General features: G+C 33.4%; 1 protein-coding gene across 1 annotated transcript in view; it reads right to left on the reverse strand.

Moving 5' to 3' along the window:
• The window catches only part of LOC150092972 (E3 ubiquitin-protein ligase arih1-like), a 222,666-nt gene that overhangs the window by 107,615 nt on the left and 93,357 nt on the right, over positions 1–21,694 (reverse strand). Inside the window, exons 6-7 of the mRNA XM_090414057.1 lie at positions 20,090–20,145; positions 6,892–6,958 (exon numbers count right to left, since the gene is read on the reverse strand). Coding sequence (XP_090270183.1) covers positions 6,892–6,958; positions 20,090–20,145 — 123 coding nt within the window. The remainder of the gene's footprint in view (positions 1–6,891; positions 6,959–20,089; positions 20,146–21,694) is intronic.

The raw sequence follows: 21,694 nt of genomic DNA on the forward strand, positions 1-21,694 counted from the left end.
ACTGTTGCCAAATTTTTCATGATCCACACATTCAGTTACATGATCCCATATGGGATCACGACCCACAGTTTAAGAAGCTTTGCTCTAGAGTACTCTAGATACCAAAAATGAACTTTTTCAAGCCTTCACATTTCAGGCCTTCAATAAAGTGGGGCAGTGGTCTCACACTCAGTAATGAAATTCATCTCCTACCTAAAGACTTTCACAGTCATCTGTATTGTCAGCAGGTTGAATTCACAGGTTGCTGAGTGAGTAGGTCAATCACTTAACTGGATGAGTGGTTAACATGTTCATATCCTATATAGCTTTGTTAGGCTGGCAATATGGGATTGTAATTTTATTTTCTTCGAAATTTGCCAGAGTAGGGACTATATCTATCAGTATATAGGATGTGGCTGAAGAAGAAATTGGTTAGCCAATTTCTGAATGCTGAAGTGAGATCATAAAATAGAGCATAATTGGAAATTTCAGGAGTAACCACCTGAATTTCTTTAAACTTTTCTGTATTTATGAGAATGGCGGTAAAAGTTGATCTCTTGCAAATTGACAGTGAAGGAGTTTCTATTGGATGATCATTAATTTTAGAAGTTTCTGGTTAGTTTAGTTGCAAAATTGATTGCTAATACATTTTTTTGGAACCTCCATAGCTCAGTTGGTTTTGGCTGTGCCTTTTGGTTTAGAACCTGGGTTCAAATCCCATCTTGGATGCAAAGAACCTTTATCAGAGCTTTTCAGCTGAAGTCAAGTTAGCCAGTCTCATATGAAAGTGGCAGGGTTCTTTCCTCCCAGAAACTTGGATTTTTCATCCTTCAAGACAGGCAAACTGTCCAGGAGAACACATACAATTGACAGCCATAATACACTAAGCTCACAGGATTAACTGTCCTCTCATAGTATTAATTACATTTAAAAATAAGTCAAGTTACTTGACTGTGACAAACAAACCATTGAGCCTAATGCACAAGGGAAGATGGCATAGGATGGGAGAAATTTTTTCATTATTTTAGAAAAGATGAAGGTAAAAGTTAATAAGTACTGAGCAACAGGAGGTTACCTGCAATTTAAAAACAGCAAGGTAGCTAAGTTATTTTTTAAATAATGATAGTCTCGTTGTAGCTACCATTGTGGTACTCTCAAATTGCAGAAAGAAAATGTACGTTTTCCACAATGAAAACAATATCAGCCAAGTAGCTGCTTCTAAAACTGCAGCCAGTTCCTTGCTTTCTCAGTATTCACTTCATCTTTAACTAATCAATCACATGACTAATATTATTTGTAGAGGTGCTTGTAGCAGCATTTCACTTTCTTCTCCTTCCTTAACAACCCTGTTTATTTATATTCATATATATTCATTTATATTCCTTGGTTAAAAACAATTGAATGATGAGTGGGTTCTTTTTCTATGAATACCTGTAGAGGTATTGCCTAGAACATATTATTCTGATTGGGCTTAATTTTTCAGAGGACTTTGAGCAATGACAGAAATGATAATATTCTTGATTTGATAAAAAGTGGGTGAATGATGTGGATGAAAACTCAGCTCCTTATAACTGCCTTCAGTTTTGGTCTAAAATTTGCAGAACATAAACAGTATAAGAAATAGCTATGTTCCACATTTGATTAAAATTAGTTGAACTATGCAACTTGTCACACAGAGCTAGATTAAGAATGTTATGGCCCTAAACTATAACTTTTAAGATCCCCCCCCCAGGCAAATTTTAATAGCTTTCATGTTCATCTAAAGGTGCATATAAAATGCTACAATGCATAACATTTTTATTTTTTTTAATAGTTTGTTATAATAATAACAAAAATATTATTAAAAATAATAATATTTTTAATATTATTACCAATGGCAAATGAAATTAAATAAAATTTAATTGGTAATAATATCAATTAAATTGATAATATAATAAAACAAAATACATTATTTTCATCCATTTTTGTTAAAAAAACAAATAAAATGCAACTGCTTGCTTCTAAGAGATAAATAAGATTAATAAATTTTATTAATATAAAAAAATTGATTCAGATTATTTATAATGTTTGTCATTTCCAAGATTTCATTATTGCAAAATCTAAAACAATATCTTCAAATGTCACTTTTCATATATAAGCTCAAGGATTTCATATATAGTTTGTTTTGAAGCATGGTTGTATGACATTCATTTGTTACTTGCTTAAGCCTGCTAAATGATCTTTCTTCAGAGCAGTTAGTTATCAAGGTAAGAAAAATTCAAAATATAATTTCAGCATTCAGAAACACTGATTATTTTGTCTTGAATTATTCTATTCTATAAATTTTGATAAAACTTATTTGTTTGAGAATAATTTTGCTTAATATATATAAATGAATACATTTTATATCTTCTCATAAATTATCTCTGTCTTCTGAGTGATAGTTCATTAAAATTTTCTCTAAGCTCTTCAGTTACCTGCTTGAAATTTAATAGAAATTAATATTTTTCAGAAATATTCTTATAAATTTCAGGTCTTCCTTGTAGATGACTAAAGAATCCATGATAGGAAAACAAAAGGTTTTATCCTAAATCTCTTGCAGAAAGAAACATTAATATTTGGTATGCATTTCTATCATTTGATTTCTATTTGATCTGCACTTTTCTAGTGCATTGTCTTCTTTCCTTTGCACTCTTATAATCTATGTCAATTGATAATTTTCTTTTGCATTTTATTCAGATTTATAAAACTGTTTCTGGCTTCTTTTATGAAATCTGATAAATATACATACAGTTTTGAACATGTATTTAATGATGTTTGAGGGTATTGTAATATTTTGCTGGTTTTATGAAACTGTTCGAATATATAATTCGATATAATTCAAGTTCTTGTGGATAATAGAGCTTCTCTTTCGTTTCACCATTTTCACATTCACCATCTTGAAATTTAAAGCATGGATAATTGAATCACATTCATAATTGCCCTTTTAGCTTTAACGTGTGCTTTAAATGTTTTGGAACTTCAGATTTGAATCTGAAATGCAATTTTCAAATAGACCATAATTTTGTCAAGGCAGAGAAATGTGTAAAGATTTGTTGAAAAAAAAAAAAAAGTTACTGTAGCTATTAAACAAGCAGGATTCAGAAGACACAGGCATGCTGTACTTAATGTTAAGAATAATTGTAGAGAAAGCTCTATGCAAAAATGAAAATACTCGTACTCGTTTTGTTAACTTTCTGAAAGCATTTGGCAGTATAGATCAGAAAGTGGCATAAGCTGTACTCTAATCTTATGGAGTGGACAGGAACCCGATAATGTCTATTGTAGAATATCAATATCTGTTGTATCATTCAGCCAATCCAGTTTTGCATTTTGGCACATCCTATCTAGCTGGTTTGTACACTTCTGTAATATATCCCATTTTGGTCATTATACAGCCTCTGTCCAAAAAGAAACCAAACTTTTGATAGAAAATAAAACACAGGCCAATTATAATTATTCAAATCATTTATTTCAATCAATATACTCTCTCCCTCAGCTTCGATACAGCGTTTGGCACGATCAATTAATGAGGGTTTTTTTTTTTTTTTATATATATATCGGTTTTTGGGATACTGTTGAGGGTCGTGGTTACTGTCGTTTGAACATTTTCAATGATGTCATATCACTTTCCTTTCATCGGCAAATGAAGTTGGGGGAAGAGAAAGAAGTCACAGGGTGCTAAAATCAGGTGAATATGGCGAGTGATCCAACACACAAAATGGTTTTTGCTCTCATAATGTTCAAACGATGAGATGGTGCATTATCGTGCAAAAGTGACCAGCTGCCTACATCACGATATTCGTGCCGTACGTGACAAAGTGTCACTATCAATCGCTTAAAACTTAGAGATAAAACTCACCATTGAACGTTTGGCCAGGCAGAACGAATTCTTTGTGAATAATGCCCTTGGAATCGTAGAAACAAATCAGCATCGTCTTTACTTTTGACTTCTCCAAGCGACTTTTTCGGATGCCCCTCTTCTGGTGGTCTCCACTCAGCACTTTGTTTCGAGCTCATACTCAAAACACCATGTTTCGTCACCAGTAATGATCGTTTCAAGGAAGTCTGAGTCCTCACAAGCAGTTTTAATGAGGTCCTTGCGGTGTTCAATTCAATACATTTTTTAGTCGTCAGTTCAACTTGTGGGGGAATAAATCACGAATTCAACTTACCAAATCCTAAACTCTAGGTCAAAATGTTGTGCACAGTTGATTTTGGAATCCCCAATTCATCTTCAATCAATCTCGCCGACGATTTCGGGTTTTCTTTGGCGAAATCACGCACTTTTTGGATGTCAACTTCGCTCAGTCCAGTTTTTGGACGGCCCAGCTTTTCATAGTCCTCAAGCATCTCACGTCCACTTTCATATAGCTTAAACCACTCGTAAACTTGAGTACAGGATAAGCATTCATCACTGTATGCTTTTTGAAGCATTTGATTCATTTTGGTAAAACTTTTACCAAGTTTAACACAAAAGTCAATTGCAGCTCTCTGTTCGAAACTCATTTCCCGACGTTCGTCCAAACACACAGTCACTCTTGGCACTATAACTCTGCTTCTAATGAAACAAACATGTTTCATTAGAAGAAATGAACAGTTGACACAACACTAATGAAGGCTGCTGCTTTCGAACAACAAAAAGATACAATAGTTGGTTGCACTAGTTTCTTCTATTTTCAAAAAAGTTTGGTTTCTTTTTGGACAGAGAATGTATAGTTTATTCAGTTTTTTTAGCCGGCCAGTCATTTCTGCTCCCATAATCTCATCATCTCAGGTGTTAACCAGTACTTATTTGGTTTTATTATTTTTTCTAAAAATCTGTCATCTGAGCTGGTTATAATATTTTTCAGAAAGTTTCATTCATTTTTAACATTAACTTCTTTGTTTTGTCTTTCCTTTATACATTAACTGATCTCATTTTGATATGTAGTTTTCTATCCAAGTGGATTTTTTCCAGGATTGGTTCGAAATGCTTTACTTTGTTTCTTTCTTTTGTGTGTGTGTGAAATTTTAATCAGATCAGATACAAATAAAAGACCTGTATTCAGTTCAGCACTATGAAGGATTTGACCTTTAAAAACAGAGAATTTTACAGTTTTGCAAATTAGGAAGTAATCTATGTAGTTTTTAGTATCTCAGTCTGGTGAAATCCAGGTGTATTTGTGGAGTATAAGATTATATGGATGATACTGGATATGTTAATTTTGAGCACAGTTAAATACTATCAGACCTAGGAGATTTGTTGTATCCATGTTAGTAAGGATTTTTCTGATGTCGCTTCTGATAAAATACTACATAAGATATGCAGTGAATTGTTCTTATGATACTGGAAGATGATCTGTATTGTCTATAACAAGTTGAAGAAGACTGATGCAAGAATAGCCTGTGGGTGGCATTTTTTAGATGGTACCATGTGGAAGAGAGAGGTGGAAGCATGGAAGGGCAGAAGTTTTAACCAACAATAAACATCTTGGCAAGGTGCCATTTAAGCAGCAAGCAAGTTTTCTGCACATAGGTTCTCAAAGTCAGATTTGAAGTTGTTGGTATTTCAATGGTTGTTGTGAGCTACAGTATAAGCAAATTGCAAAATTCAAGTTTTTCTCGAGGCACTTCTGATATAATTTTTTTTTAAGATTTAAATTTAACATTCAAAAACTGTTGAATGTGAAGAGGGTATAGAATACAATTATGATAAACTTCAATAATTATCATCATTTTGAAATTATAAAGAACTAGATTTAAGCATTTAGAAGTTTAAAAATCATTACTTAAATAAATAAAGAGCCAATAGGCTTCATTCGGCGATGTAACAAGGGGATATTAAATCCCACATCGTTTCAAAACTGAATAAGAAACTCAATACTCGGCATGAAACTCTTTGATTCCGATCTTTGAGTTTCTTATTCGGTTTTGAAACTATATGGGATTTAATATCCCCTTAATTTAAATAAGGTTTAAAAAGCATTTTTTTTAATTTTATTCTGGTGTGAAATGAAGAGAAATCTCTTTCCCCCTTCTCCCTGTGAACTTTTAAAGATGATTTCTAATTAACTTTAATACATCAACATTAGATTTAAATATAAATAGCTTGCAGGTGTGAGTTACCTACACATTTAATATCTTATATCTTGGTTTCTGCAGATGACTAAATATTCTTCTTGAATTAAATTTAAAGAAAATATTTTGTCTCTTAATTTTACTGAACCTGATCTGAAATCCATTCAGCTAAGCAGCGAATAGAATACGGGAATCTTAGCATACCAGTACAAAAATATATTAACTTCTTAAATTTTAAGTTCGTCATAACATTATCTCTGTTTGAGTGTCATTTCAATTAAATATAAACACTATGATCATTTGACAGAGTGAAGTACATGCTTATGATTAACCACACTTAACTGTGGCTATTATACATCTACTGATGTGCAGCATTACCAGAACACAAATAATGCTTTCTGATGTAGTTGTGCCATAATTCAAAAAGTTATAGTTAGTATCAATTACACCGACATACAATTTTAGCAGAAAATTTCATATTTACATGAAATTTACATAAACATAAGCATTACAGAAAAAACCAGAGGCTATGTAACCTCTTCAAAAATACCAGTTTCAGGGAAGGAAACTTTTTACATAAAGGTTCATATAATTTGAATTTATTTAATTCAACAATAATCCTTATTAATTTTTGAATTAACCAGTATCTACCAACCTTGTCAAACAACTTCTCAAATTCTTCCTCTTCTTTCCTCCCTTCTAATTTTCTTCATCAACTTTTAACATTTTAATACTTTTAACTTAAAACTTTTAACACTGAATTTAAAATCCAGTGTTAAAAGATAATTTAATTAGTTTGAACACAGATAATTTAATTAGTTTGGACTTGCTTACCTCCACAAAACTATTAGTAATAAGATGTTGATATTTTAATTTTACTTTTGGATCTGTGATCAGACTCCTGGAATAAAAAAAAAAAAAAAAAAAAACTTAGAAGTACATTGTATTTGCTTAAGAGAACTCTTACTAATCCAGATTACCAAATTCATTAATAAGCAACTAAATCTTTTCTTGTTATATAACCCTATTCTTCAATTTTTTTTTTCTTTTTAATAGTATCACTCTCTATAATAAGTACTAGCACTCTCAAATGAGTGCTACTAATTATTATTCTGGTTTGAAGCTATTTTGAGTGTGGATTTGGAATTTGAAGCTTCCATAAGTTAGGTGATATTTTTGAAGCTTTTCCCCCCCTTTTTAAGATTAGTGCATTTTTTATTATAATATTGTGGTTTTTACTGATTTTAATGTGTTTAGTACATTTGCTAATAATACATTTCAAGACACATTAAAATAGTTTTTAAAAATGCTACCAAAAACCTGACAGAATAATGGAGCAGCATTGAAAGCTGCTCCAGAATAGTATGAAACCCAAAAACAAAAACCTTTATATTGATGACATAAATGAAGAAAAATTAACAGATGAAATTTCCAGATTAAAATGAATTATTAGAAAATTTACAAGAGAGTTAGAGAAAAGGCAGAGAAGCACTTACTAAGGAAAAGAAAGATAAGGAGAACAATCAGAGGCAGGAAAGCATTGAAATTCTATAGGTTATTAATGAACAATAATAACAATAAAGTAGATCAAATAGGATATAAGAAAAAAGAAGTATGGTACAGTGATTTGATAATTAAATTTGTACTTGATGATAGGGGTCATTACATTGAGCTTCCTGAACTAAAATAGAGGATGTGACAACGGCAATAGAGAAACAGAAAAGAGATGGTAATGCTTGCTGGAGCTAATGATTTTGGTAGTGACAAATATAGTATGAGGAAATTATATGAAAGGCTTGATGGAAGAAACAAGAAAGAAATGCGAGATGAGTATATGAAAACTGTTAGTTTATTATTTAGCCATGATAGTAATGAGTTAAGGAAGGCTATGATTGCAAATGATTCAATGCATGGGCTATGGTAGAAGCTATAAGTGCAAGTTTTTGGATATATGGAATGAATTTGATGGTAGAAAAGACTTGTATAAGATGGTAAGCACCTGAATGAATTTGGCATCAGGTGCCTAAAAGAATTATTTACTGAGGTGAGACCTAATGCAGTGAGTCTAGGAAACTAGATCATCTTGGGAGGTATGTTTAAGTTCAGGTAAGGTATTTTATTATTATTATTACGTAACACCTCCAGGGAGTCCAAAGACTCATCGAGGGAGGGCACCTACTCTACAACTTTCCATCTCCACCAATCCATCAACTGCAACTATCTTCATCATCTAAACCAATGCTATCTACTGCCGACCATCACCACTAGTATTTTCACAGACAATTGCAAACATCTATGCCCATGGCAGGATTCGAACACGTAGCCTTTTGGTTGGAGAGCGGATACACTAACCACTCAGCAAACCAGGTCAGCCTGGTATGCAGACCTAATAGTGATATAAAGGTCAATGAGCATGATTATGAATCTGGTGAAGGGATGGACTATGCTTTAAATTCAGGTGTTTTGAGAGTGTCTAGGAATGGAAAAGAGAAAGTTGCTCAACTGAGCCAAGTGGACTGTGAGTAGGTAACTTGTCTATACACAAGTCAGGAGCATCGGAAACAAAATGATCGGGTTTGCTACTTTGATGAATACATTGTCAATAAAAAAAATTTGGTATTAGTGAAACCTAGCTCTCAGGGTCTGATGTAGTAACTGTAATTGAGCATAAATGGTATAGCATTTTAGGAATGACAGGAGAGGATGAGAAATACTACTAATGATATCAGATGACTTGAGTTGCATTATGGTAGAAACTCATGAAAGCAATAATGATAATAATGATCCAGTGCAATGTTGCTATAGACCTGGCATTGCAGCTGAGGACAAAGAAATACATCACCAAATTACCCTGATAGGTACTAAACAAGTAATCATTATGGGTGACTTAAACTGTCCAAACATTGACTGGATAGCAGAGAAAACTCATAAGAATGAAGGAAAATTTATTGAGCTGTGATGAGACAATTTTCTCAAGCACAGCATGTGAAAGAAGCAACTCAAATCCAAAGAGTTAGATTTGATCATAGCATGGCTGTTTTACCAACATTAGTGAAAAGTGATCATGCTGTACTGACCTGGGAAGTAGCTAAATATATGGATGTTTCCATTAGGACAGATTACATGCTGAACTACAAAGTTGGAAATTATGACAAACTCAGGAGATCACTATCTTTGGTCCCATGGTACCTGTACTGAATGGGAAAGATATCAACAATAAAAGCTATGATATCAGCAATATCAGTGATAAAGAAAGATATCAGCAATGCATGTGAAGTTTTAAAAAAATGCTTAAATGAGGCAGTATCTGAATGGGTTGATAGAGTTCGTAGGATGAACGGTAGGAATGAAATGAAATGGATGCAACCTTAATAAGTAAGAGATCCATAAGATGATGATGTGGGAGGAATAATGTGAGAATAAGGCCAGAAAGGTTATGAGTATTGTGCAGAAAGCTAAGTTGGAATATGAAAAGGAACTGGCTGTAATGGCTAAAGGCAATCCAAAAAAACATACTGTTTTGTTGCAAGTAAAAGAAAGAATGAATGTGGAAGAATAACTTTATAGAATGCTGATGGTACACTTGTGTCCAAAGTGATTGTTCAAATAATAAATGGACACTTTGCCAAGATTTATCAACCTGGTGTATGTACAACATAGTGCACAGTGCTATTATTACAATGGATGAAGAGACAGGTGCATGAGGAGGTTCTAAAGCTGTTGCTTTAGAACCTCCTCAAGAATTCAGCAATAGGAACAGATGGGATATCAGCATATATGCTAAAGGAATGTTCAGGAACTGGCTAGACTATTGACATGTTTGTATAACTCGAGTCTCAGCTCAGGAAAGACCCACACTAATGGGGGAAAATAATATGATAATTCCATTGCACAAGAGTGGTGCAAAGAGCAACGTGTCTAATTATCAACCCATCAGTATCTCTGGAGTGACCAAAGATTTTAGAAAAGTTGATAAGAACTTGTATACAAAAAGGGGTTGACAAACAAGCTATATTTTGCAAGGAACAGCATGGATTTACAATGGATTTACTAAAGAAAGGTCATATTTGAGCAACTAGCCCTTATTTTATATTAATGTTACACCTGAGTTGGATAAAGAGAATGAATACACCATGACTGCTGAACTTGGTAAAGGCATCTGATAAAATACCACATTAAAGGCTGTTGCATAAATTACAAATTATTGGCTTGAATAAATGAGTGGTTGACAGACAGGTATCAGAAAGTAGTATATGAGGGTTATGAATCTGCCAGTTTTAAAGTGACAAGTGGCATGCCCCATGCCTCTGTCCTTGGACCACTGTTATTCAATTTGTACATTAATGACATTGGGTAGGTCCTAACAAGAGATATTCAGCTTTATTCTGATAAGCAAGGAAATCAGAAATTCCACTGATATACAGCATTTACAGTGCGACTTGAATAGGCTTGAAATATGGGCAAATCATAACAGAGGCTCAATTCAATATCAGTAAGTGTACAGATATGCACTTTGGTATGATCAAATATATCCAACAGCATACTATATTGGTGGGATTATACTTGAAGAAAGTGACTAGACTACAGGTCTTGGAGTTATGGTGGATAGGAAGCAGAAATTCTCATTGCAAAAATTGCAAATAAATACAACTCAATGAATAATCGGGATGTGGAAACGAACATTGACATGTAAGGATATGGACACCATTTTTTGCCTCTTTACATGGCCTTGATACAACTGCACCTGGACTACTTAAGTGCAGATTTGGTATCCTGAGTTCTGAGGATATTCCAAGAAGCTGTGGAAAGAATCCACAAAGAAGAGTTGATATCTGATTATGGATATAGATTAGAAGGACAGATTGAAAATATGTGGGCTGCAGACACTGGTCTGCAGGAAAAAGAAGGGTGATCTGATAGAAGTCTATAAACTTTTGAGAGATTGTCATAGGATATCAGTTGAAATTTTTCATTATATGGAAGATGAGGTATCCGTGGAACAATGAGGCATCCTTGGAAGTTAAGTTTGTGTATGGTTAAGAAAGGGATGAGAGGTAGAGTTATCTTTCACAGAGCAGTGAGTGGGTGGAACAGTTTGCCTGTTGAAGTAAGTGCATTAGTGTGTGTCAGTTTAAGAAAAGGTATGATGGGTGATGTGTGTTCTCCCTTGATGAATCTTTGACTCCCTGGAGGTTGGATAATAATAATGCATGATACTTATGAAATAACAAAAAAAAATGAGGATGAATATCTTATACACAAATTGCTAATTAATTTCTGCAGAAATTATATTTAAATATATGAGTAAACGTGGGTCAGTGGTCTCACACCATTCAATCAAATTCATCACCCACCTAAAGCAAGAAAGGAAATAATGAAGTGACTAAAACAATATTCTGGCACTTACACAAACAACAAATCCCAAAAGTTTCTTTCCATATTTAATTTTTTTTTTCCTTCAAAAATTTAAATGAACACAACTAGAGCTATGGATAAAAAGTATGGAAAGGCTGAGGGAATCAAAAGATGCATTTTGCATACAATTCTTCCTTTTTTTTCCCCCTTTTTTTTTTTGTAAAGAGAAAGGGAAAGGAGGGGGAGGTGATGATCTGAGTCCATTATCAAGTGAAACAATCAATTAAATGCCAATAATAGGAAATGGGAATCATGGTTGAGATGAGTGAGAGAGTGAGCTATATGAAATAATCAAAAGAGGATACAACTTTGTCTGGAGACTGTTAATCATTTCTCTGCTAATAAAGAACACTGTAATCAAAACGAATTAATGAGAGAGAGGAAAACTACATGAAATAATCAAAAGAGGAATCTTAAATCACTCAGAGATTGTTCCAGATCTCTTCCAATACTGTATTCAGTATTGGAAGAGAACTGGAATAACAATGTTTTTCAATTTCTTTTAGCAAAAACATTCTATAATTCTGACTTCTGTGGACCACTAAACCCTAAATCAGTGATTCTCAACCTATGGGGCATTCCCCCCTTTGGGGGGGGGGGGCATAAAGAAAGTGTAAATCAAAGGAAAAACTGAAAAAACTGCTTTATTGAAACAAAAGTATTTAATGAAACTATTGACACAAAAACATAAAATACACTCTGAAAATAAAATGTATAAAATCCACTGTACTGAATAAACTAGTTACACTTATGGGAACATCAATATTGCAAAATATACTGAGCAACTAATTAAAACTAAACAATAACAATGAATCTAAAAATTAATGGCTTCCATGGGCCTGTGTTGCAGAGCAAAGCATTTCATATGATGGTGATACATTGGAAATTGACACTCGCAGTTCTCTTTCTATATTTAACTAAGATCTATATTTGTTTTTAAGGCAGCCACTGCAGAAAACCTGATTTCACAAAGATAAGATGTTGGAAATGGCAAAAGTGCATGAAAAGCTCTTGACTTTAGTGCAGAAAATTAATTATCAACACTGGTCCAAAATTTTCGAACAAATAAAACAGAGTGGTCTTTTTTCATCATTTACTTCAGTCTTTGTAAAACCGAAATCTAAATATTCTGCTGCATACTTTCTTGATTTTACTTTCGGAATGATAATTTGTGAACCTGAATGTTTTGACATTTATTTTACTCCTATTTACTGTGAATATTTTACTTTATTTTACTCCTATTTTACTGTAGAAAAATTTGTTTTCAACCCACATGAATACCACACTTTCACTCAAATTTGGCTTTTATAATAGGTTTTGTTACTATTATAAAAGAACCTTCAAGGAATTAATAAAAACTGATAATTGTCAGATTGAAAGAGGTGATTTCAGGCATTTTTTTTTCCTGTTCCAAAAGACAAGGTACACAGGTTGAAGAAAAACAAAAATTACATTATGTTCTGACCAATGGGCCTTCAGTAAAGTCAGTCCAGCTTAAACAGGAGAAACAATCTAGTAAAACTCAAGATATGCAAAGTGAAGACTTATCTTTAGGAAAGAAGACTTCTTTCTGAACCATTCTCAAATGCAGTATTATGCTGTCATTATATAAGATTTTCCAACTTCTGAATAAGTTTCCTGATAATCTCAGAAATACTCCTCTTACCAGATTCTTGAGATGAATAACACTATTATATAATTCTGAGGTTCAGGGTTTTGCTTATAACAATCTTTAGGTCACTAATGATATGACAACTCAGAACAAGTAAAGTTCTGCACAAAGGGAAAGGAGGTAGTTAACAAGCAAGAATTTATTAGCAATTAATGGATGGTTTCTTAGAGAAACATCTGATCAATATAAGTTCTCCAAAATATCTTCAACTCAAGGATAGATCCCAGAACTAACCTCCTATGCATATCACCAATGCCATTCCCACAGTTTATTATGATTGTACACGCATCTCCATGACTCAAATCCTTCAGTTGTCGTCCCCAGATATACGGTTGACCAGGAAGGATGAGAAATGAAGGATTTTGGGGGGGGGGGGTGATTTCAGGAGGCTAGGAAGAAACCTTTTTTTTTTTTGAGCAGACTGTTTAATTTTTTTTTATCTGTGATTTAGTGAGATCATAATTTAAAGATCTGTAGGTGATCCTAGGCTGCTGACAAGTGCTCACAGAAGGCATCTCCACCTAGTTAGGACTCTAGTCTTTAGTCCATGTGTTTCACTTAGTTTTGTGTTGCCTTTGTGTGCGTGCATGTGTTCCAAGTCTCATCGCCAGTCTCAATATGAGACTGGCGATGTCTTAGTGACCGAGATGAAATATCATTTTTATCCTTTTTCACTCCAATAAGCCTCTATCATGAGTTCCTCCCAGAACTTTAGCCTTAACACATGGATCATCATCAGTGGCAATAGGTAATAGAACATACAAGGTAGAACTAGAACTATGGACTAATTTAAAACAGTGAGAGTCACATGATGTTATACATAAAACAGAACAGGTGCTCACAGAAGGTGCTCAAAACAAAAACTAAGGAAACATAATATTATTAGCTATCACTTAATTGTCTTATTATTTAAAAAACTAATTACATGTGATATTAGAATAAGATTTTTCCATATTTTTGAAAGTGAGAGGCAGTCATTTCAAGTTCAGATGATGGAGAAAGGGTTTGGCACTTTCTTGAAATAAGCATTTGGACTTATAGCAACACTGAGGTATGCATGTTTCAGACCACAGGATATTGTGGACAGTATCTATTCCATGTTGTGTAAGGCCAGATCTCTCAGGTTTCCCCAATGATGATCACGTTTCCCCAAAAGAATGCAAGAACACCAGAACTGGTGTTCTTGCATTTTCTTTTCTTTGCCAAACTTTTTCTCTCGTATTATTGTGTGAATTTCAAGAAACATTATAGCACAAGTATCCTTAAAACAGCAAATACTAATCCTTCACAGCAAAGTAATAACTAAAAAAAGACTGGTAGAATTGGCAAACTGTCAGCGTTTGAAGGTAAGCTACAAGCTAGAATATCCTTTCTTAAAAAATGCTGCAATCTGAAAATTATTCCTAACTTCACAAATTTGAAGAAAACCATAAAATCTTCTGGTGCATGTAATATCTATCTGAATAGAAGTCTATCACTAGTCTGCAATCAACTTCAAGCTGCGAAGCGTGATCTGCAATTAATATATATCACATCTCTGATCTACAGAATATTATTACCTCAAGGTGTAGATCCTCAATCACACATCATTTTGAAAGTTGCAAAGTGCCCTCCTTTTGCAACTTTCAAAATGATGAAAGAACACGGTTTAGATTGCAAATTCAATGTTCTAGTCACTAAGCACAACCCACATCCTGTGGCTCTAGATAATTGGGTAGCAAACATTTTAGGATGCCTTTTAACTTTGAAATTTCCCCTGAAAGTGAAATTCATATTTTAGCCAAAGGACATAAATTTGCTATAGTTCCAAAGACCATACTCAGATTTTCTCTTTAATATTGAACAAAATTTATCCACTCTCTCCAGCAAAGATGCCAATAAAATTCATCTGAAGTCTTATATATGCCACTGAAATCAAAGCTTCTCCTAACATTTTCTTAGCAGAAGCTAAAGCTTTAGAATCCTTAAGACACAACAGTCATCTCCTCGTTGATAAAGAAAAAGCCACGGTGTTATAGACTCTGCAAACTATGAATAAAAAATCTACCTTTAGTAATGTAAGTACCTTGTCCATAGGAACGTTAGTAAATAAAGATATAATGTTATACCTCAAGTATTTCTCCAATAAATCTTCATCTTTCGTCAAAAACACCACAGATTTTGTTTCGCATATAAAAGATATTCCCATCAATGAAAATGACATTCTAGTAAGTTTTGACATTATATCTTTATTTACTAACATTCCTATGGACGAGGTACTTACATTACTAAAGGACAAATTATCCAAAAAAATGTTTACTTTATTAAAACATTGCATTCATTCTAGTTACTTCAGATATTGATCTTCCTTGAAGATTTTGAAATGAAAGCCACATCTTCCTTCTCATTTAAACCAAAAGTTTGGAAACGATATGTTGATGATATATTCATTATTTGGAATCACGGGCACACATCTCTCACAGATTTTCTTCATCATCTAAAACATCCAACATCCTAATATAAAATTTACTGCTGATCTAGAAAATAATAACTCCTTAGTTTTCCTGGATGTCATGCTTACACGATGCTCTGAAAGATTAAAAATCTTTATGTACAGAAAACCTACTCATACTAATAGATATCTGCATAATCTTTCTCATCATTTTCCACCACAAAAACTTGGAACTATATCTACCTTAGGACACAGAGCACGCTCTCTCTTGAATGAACCAGATGAATTACAAAAAGAAATAAATCACCTCACTCTTATCTTTAAACAAAACGGATACTCTGAAAAAACGATTAAGAAATTTCTTCTGGACCCTCCCAGGCAGTGCACAACAGAAACTATTAATTTTAAAGGTAGCATCTCCATTCCATACATTAGTACAGACTCTAAAAAATTAGCTAAAGTCCTTAAAAAATATAATATCAAGACGTTCTTCACCACACTTCCTAAAATCCGTTCTCTAATCAGCCATCCAAAACCTACTCATCACAACCTAAAATATCCAGGTGTATATAAATTATGGTGCGATTGCAATATCCCTTATTTTGGACAAACTAACAAATCTATTGAACAATGTATAGAAGAGCATAAAAGAGACATCTCTTACAAAAGATCTCATGCAACTGCGTTATCCAGCCATGTTCTTTGTTCAAATAATCCTAACGATGATCAACAAAGCCACTCCGTTTGCTGGGATAGATCAGAAAATATCTTTCACTGTGATGATGAGTTTGAGAGGAAAATTGTAGAATCAAGGGAAATCCTGCTGAATCCTGTCCACTTAAACAACAATTTGAGTTATAACATACCAGATAGCCATGCTGCAGTTATTCAATATTGGCGTTCACGTGAGCCTGCACGCACACTTGCAATAAACAATGGCACGCCTGTTAGAACAACTTGAAAAAATACGTTTTTTATGTATCAATTATGTGTGGCAATTTTTACCTGTAATTTCCAGTTTGTTTTGATACTTCAATGTTTATTACTATTCTTGTCCTTTAAGAATACCTGAGGAAGGCTGTTATAAGCCGAAACTAGTCGTATTATTCTTATTAAAAATCTTTATAAGTTATCTCGGTTTTTAGTCATTAAATCTATTTTTTAAAATGTATCACAACAACCGAGTAAAAGCCGATTATCACATATACACACACACACACACACACACACACACACACACACACACACACACACACACAATTTATAACTATATTTATAATTAGAAAAAAGTTAAAAATCAATTTTACAAGGACTTACAAGAAACATGTGAAAAAATAAATAAAAATGATGCCATGATAATATTAGAGGATCTTAATGCAAAAATAGGAAAAGAAGACATATTTCATGAAGTAATTGGAAAGTACAGTCTCTTGTCATTCTGCAATCCATCCACCATTAGAATATGTTCTAAATTGTTTTGGGATGATACATCCAAACCTCCTTTTTTCATGAACGCCTTCCAATGGCTTTCTCAGAGATGCTCTGTTTCTGCATTTTTTTTTTTAATAGATATTTTCATTGAGTGCTGCCCCACCAAACTGGCAACTGCCATTTCTCTGTTTTCCTCTAACTGTACAAGAAGCTGCTAGTCAACATCATCCATACACAGTTCAACTTTAGACTTACTGACCCAACTTCTAGCCATACTATTTTCCACAATGAATACAATCCCTAGCTATTCAAAAAAAAAAAAAAAAAACACCTTTAACACACCATTTGCCTGCAGAAGCACTGTTGTGTCATAAATTTTGTGACCTCTTTGTGTTTGGGAATGATATATTATTATAATTATACCTCCAGAGAGTCAAGTGCTCATCAAGGGAGACCATACATTACCCACACCAGTTGTCATACCCTTTCTTAGAAAGTTACTCATTCATACTAATTATTAAAAAAGAGCCATGTGGCTTCATTTTGGTGATGTAAAAATACATAGGCAAAGTGGATATTAGATCCAACATTACTTCAAAGTTGAATGTTTGTAGAAACTATGAAAGTTTCATAAATTGACCAGAGAGCTTAAGAGAATACAATCCTCAGCATTGGAGTTGCCTTAGCTTGCACTACTTAAAAGACATGAGCGCTACCCAAGTGTCCATACATATTTGCTTTTTATTAGTGCATTTTTTGAAGGTTTCACCAGCCTGACAGCTGTTTCAAACTGGCTGGTTCTCTTCAGAGACCTTAAAAAAATGCACTAATAAAAGGCAAATACATGGATGCTTTGGCAGCACTTGTGTCTTTTAAGTAGTGCAAGCTAAGGTAACTTCGATGCCATGGATTTATTCTCGTAAGCTTTCTGGTCATTTTACAAAACTTTCATAGTTTCTACAAACATTCAGCTTTGAAATAAGGTTGGATCTAATATCCATTTTGCTTATGTAATCATTCACACTAGATGCACTCACTACTTCAACAGGAAAACTATTCCACTCGCTCACAGTTCTATGAGAAAAAAATCTAGCTCTTACCCATTTCTTAACTGCATACAAACTTCCACATATGCCCCCTTATCCTCTCCCCACTTTACATATAATGAAAAAATTTTATCAACCGATTTCCTATAATGCCCTCTCAAAAGTTTATAGACCACTATCATATTCCTCTTTCTTCTGTCTTGCAGTCCACAAACTCTCAATCTATATTCCACAAATTCTGATATCATTGTAACTCTCCTTTACAGCCTTTCCATGGGCACCTTTATCCCTTGGGAACACAGGAGACCAAATCTGATTACAGTAGTCCAGGTGCATTCACATCAAGGCCTTGTAAAGAGGCAAAATGACCTCCAATCCTTACATGTCAGTGTTTGTTTCAGCATCACAACTATTCTCCGAGTTGTATTTGCAGTTTTTGTTATCAGACCTTTGAACTTCAACTTTCTACCCACCACAATGCCAAGATCTCTAGTCTCATCAGTTACACCAAGCATAATCCCACCAATATAATATGTTGTTGGATAGTGCATAACTTCATATTAAGTGACAAACATTATTATTTGCCCACACTCTGAGCTTATTCAAATCATCCTCTAAATGCTGTATATCAGCAGCATTTCTGATTACCGATGATGCAAAGATAGGCAGGGAAACTTACTAACTTCTCTTTTCATGTCAGGGCTGAAGATCTCCTGACAGTCCCTTTCCAATATCATTAATGTATAGATTAAATAATAATGATCTTGGGCACACTACTGGTCATCTTAAATCTGGCAGATTCACATCATCCATATACCACTTTCTGATACCTGTCCATCAGCCACCCATTTATATAAGCTAATAGTTTACATTCTAATTTCATATTCTCTATGTTATGCAGCAGCTTTTCATGTAGTATTCTATCAAATGCCTTAGCCAAATTAAATAGTATCATAGTGTATCCGTTCTCTTTATCCAACTCAGCCATAACATTATTATAAAATATGAGCAAATTGCTCAGACATGACCTCCCTTTAGTAAACCCATGTCATTCCTTCCAAAGTGTATCTTGATTCACCCATTTCTATATGCTAGTTCTTACCAACTCCTCTAAAATCTTTAGTTACTCCAGAGATACTGATAGGTCAACAGCTAAGACATCAGTCTTCACACTACCCTTGTGCAAAGAGATTATCATACATTCTTTCCATTCCTGCTTTATCTTTTCTGAGCTAAGACTCAAATTATACAAATACGTCAAGGGCATGGCCAGTTCAGCTGAACATTCTTTTAGCACCCATGCTGATATCCCATCTGTCCTAATTGTCAAATTCTTATTCAAGTTATGGTGCTGTTTCACAGCACCATGTCCTACAGTAGACTAGGTGAACATCATTCAATAAAATGAGAAACTTGAACAAAATTGTCTCTATAAGATTGACCCCCCCCCCCTCAACTGGCCATGATGCCTATAGACGTCAAGCAAAATCTGGATATGATGCTGTGACACCCATTGAATAATATGGATAAGAAATGAAATTTTGTCTCACTATTTCATCCACCTCACCAGTAGGGAGGTTAATGCATAAGATTTACAACAGAATAATGTTATCCACCAGCCAATGAAAGAAAACAAAATTTACTGGTTTCAGGCCATATTCACATGATAATGATATTCTGGCATATGATATTAAAGAAATTACAAACTGTCAAGCAGATGATCAATTAACAATGAGACTAGTCACTATAGTAGCATTATATAAACCCAGCTTTACAGTACACAGTCAAAATACCATGTCAGAGCATTATTTTGAAATTAGATAAAGAGCATTATCTAACTTTAAAAGAATGTGCACACCCACACCAGATGTTTCTTCTCAGCATATAAATTTATCACAATATAATCATATCAATTATGATACAAATATCATTTGATTAATTAGAGATGCATATTTAAAATTAGCAGTATGTTTTAGAATCAAAAGAATACAAAATAAATCTCAACAATAAATTGCTTTTTTTCTATAAATTACTTACATTACGGTTTGATCATCTACTAGAATGTCACAACCATGAGCTGCACATGCAATTGTCTAAAAGAATAAAATAAACTTTATAAATATCTTTCGAATTTGACCACTGCATGAAAACAATGCTTGAAATATTGGCAGTCATAAACAAAATACTGATGTAAACCATTTACACTCACAGAAAATCATTTTGTAACAGTTTTTTTTTTTTTTTTAAATACTCTGAGAAATTAAATTCTTTCACAATGTCTGTTCAACAACCACTATTAAATGAAATGGCAAAAATTTTATATTATGTAGAGATTCACATCACATACACAAATCATGACAAAAGTATATTATACTTCTTTACATATTTCAACTTTTTGTAAAAAGTTATATAGGTGAAAGAGGCCATTCTGAATAAGAAATATAGGCACTTTGTATAGTTAGCAAAGGATAAAATAGTTATCTCAAATAAAAACATAAAATGAAAGAAACTACATTGATTCAGATTATTCCTAAAGATAACACAAATAATTTACTGCTTTATCTCACACTGCTCAAAGATTTTCAGCAATGTAAATATACAGATAAAAAACTTTATCTGTATATTTAGAGATAAAGTTTCTTTCTTTATCTGTAAATTAATTTTTCTTTATTTTTTTATTTCAGTAAATTTCTTTATCTGTGAATTAATTCTTTCTTTTTTGGGATTTACATAGTGATCAGCAATCATTATGAATAATTATGGAGACACACTACCATGTTAGAAAACTTAACTTTAATTATATTAAAATAAAATTCTGTGTTTCGACCTTTATATCAAGGTCATCTTCAGGAATACACACATTTTGATCACAAGCTACTTTGGTACATGCTACAGTGTGCTGAGAATAACTGCACTGATCAACCTTTGACCACAGCCTGACTTCTGATGGAACAAAAAAAAAAATAAATAGCAATACAATAAAATAAAATAAAATAAAATAATAATTTAAAAAAATTTAAATAAATCCATAAATACATTGATAAAACTACATCAACAACTACTAGTTTCCAACAATGCTGTTATTTTAAATTTCTCTTTGTTGTCTGAGTTATTGTATCATCCAATTAATTTTCTTTTCTCATCATCATCAAATTCCTGCCATGTACCCTAAAGGGGTGTACAGGATATGATAGTACTACATGAAAAAATTACATCGTTACTAACTTCCTATCTACAATTTTCCTCCAAATCAGTCTGTTACTTGTCAAGACTCCAACATTATCAGATCTTATATTGCTATCATCTAAGGCACTTTGTACCGTATCAATCCACCTATATCTTGGTCTTCCTCTGGGTCGTTTTCCTGCCAACCTGGCAGAGAAAACTTGTTTTGCTAATCTTTCCTCTCCCATTCTATTTAAGTGACCATACCACCTGAGATTAGCTCTGCTAACGCATTCCTGGATGCTGACAATGTCAAGTTCTTTCCTAATATCCTCGTTTTTAATATGATATTGCCATTGATGCCATCTGTTCACGCCTCTAATCTTTCTCAGGACTCTCATATCTGCGGTCTCTAGTCTTTAGTCAAGTGTTTTACTTCTAACCCAGCTCTCAGATCCATAAATTAAAACTGGTTTG

This window comes from Typopeltis vanoorti, chromosome 24 (genome assembly GCF_054136105.1).
Source record: "Typopeltis vanoorti isolate ZY-2024b chromosome 24, IOZ_Tvanoo_1.0, whole genome shotgun sequence".
Taxonomy (NCBI): Eukaryota; Metazoa; Arthropoda; class Arachnida; order Uropygi; family Thelyphonidae; genus Typopeltis; species Typopeltis vanoorti.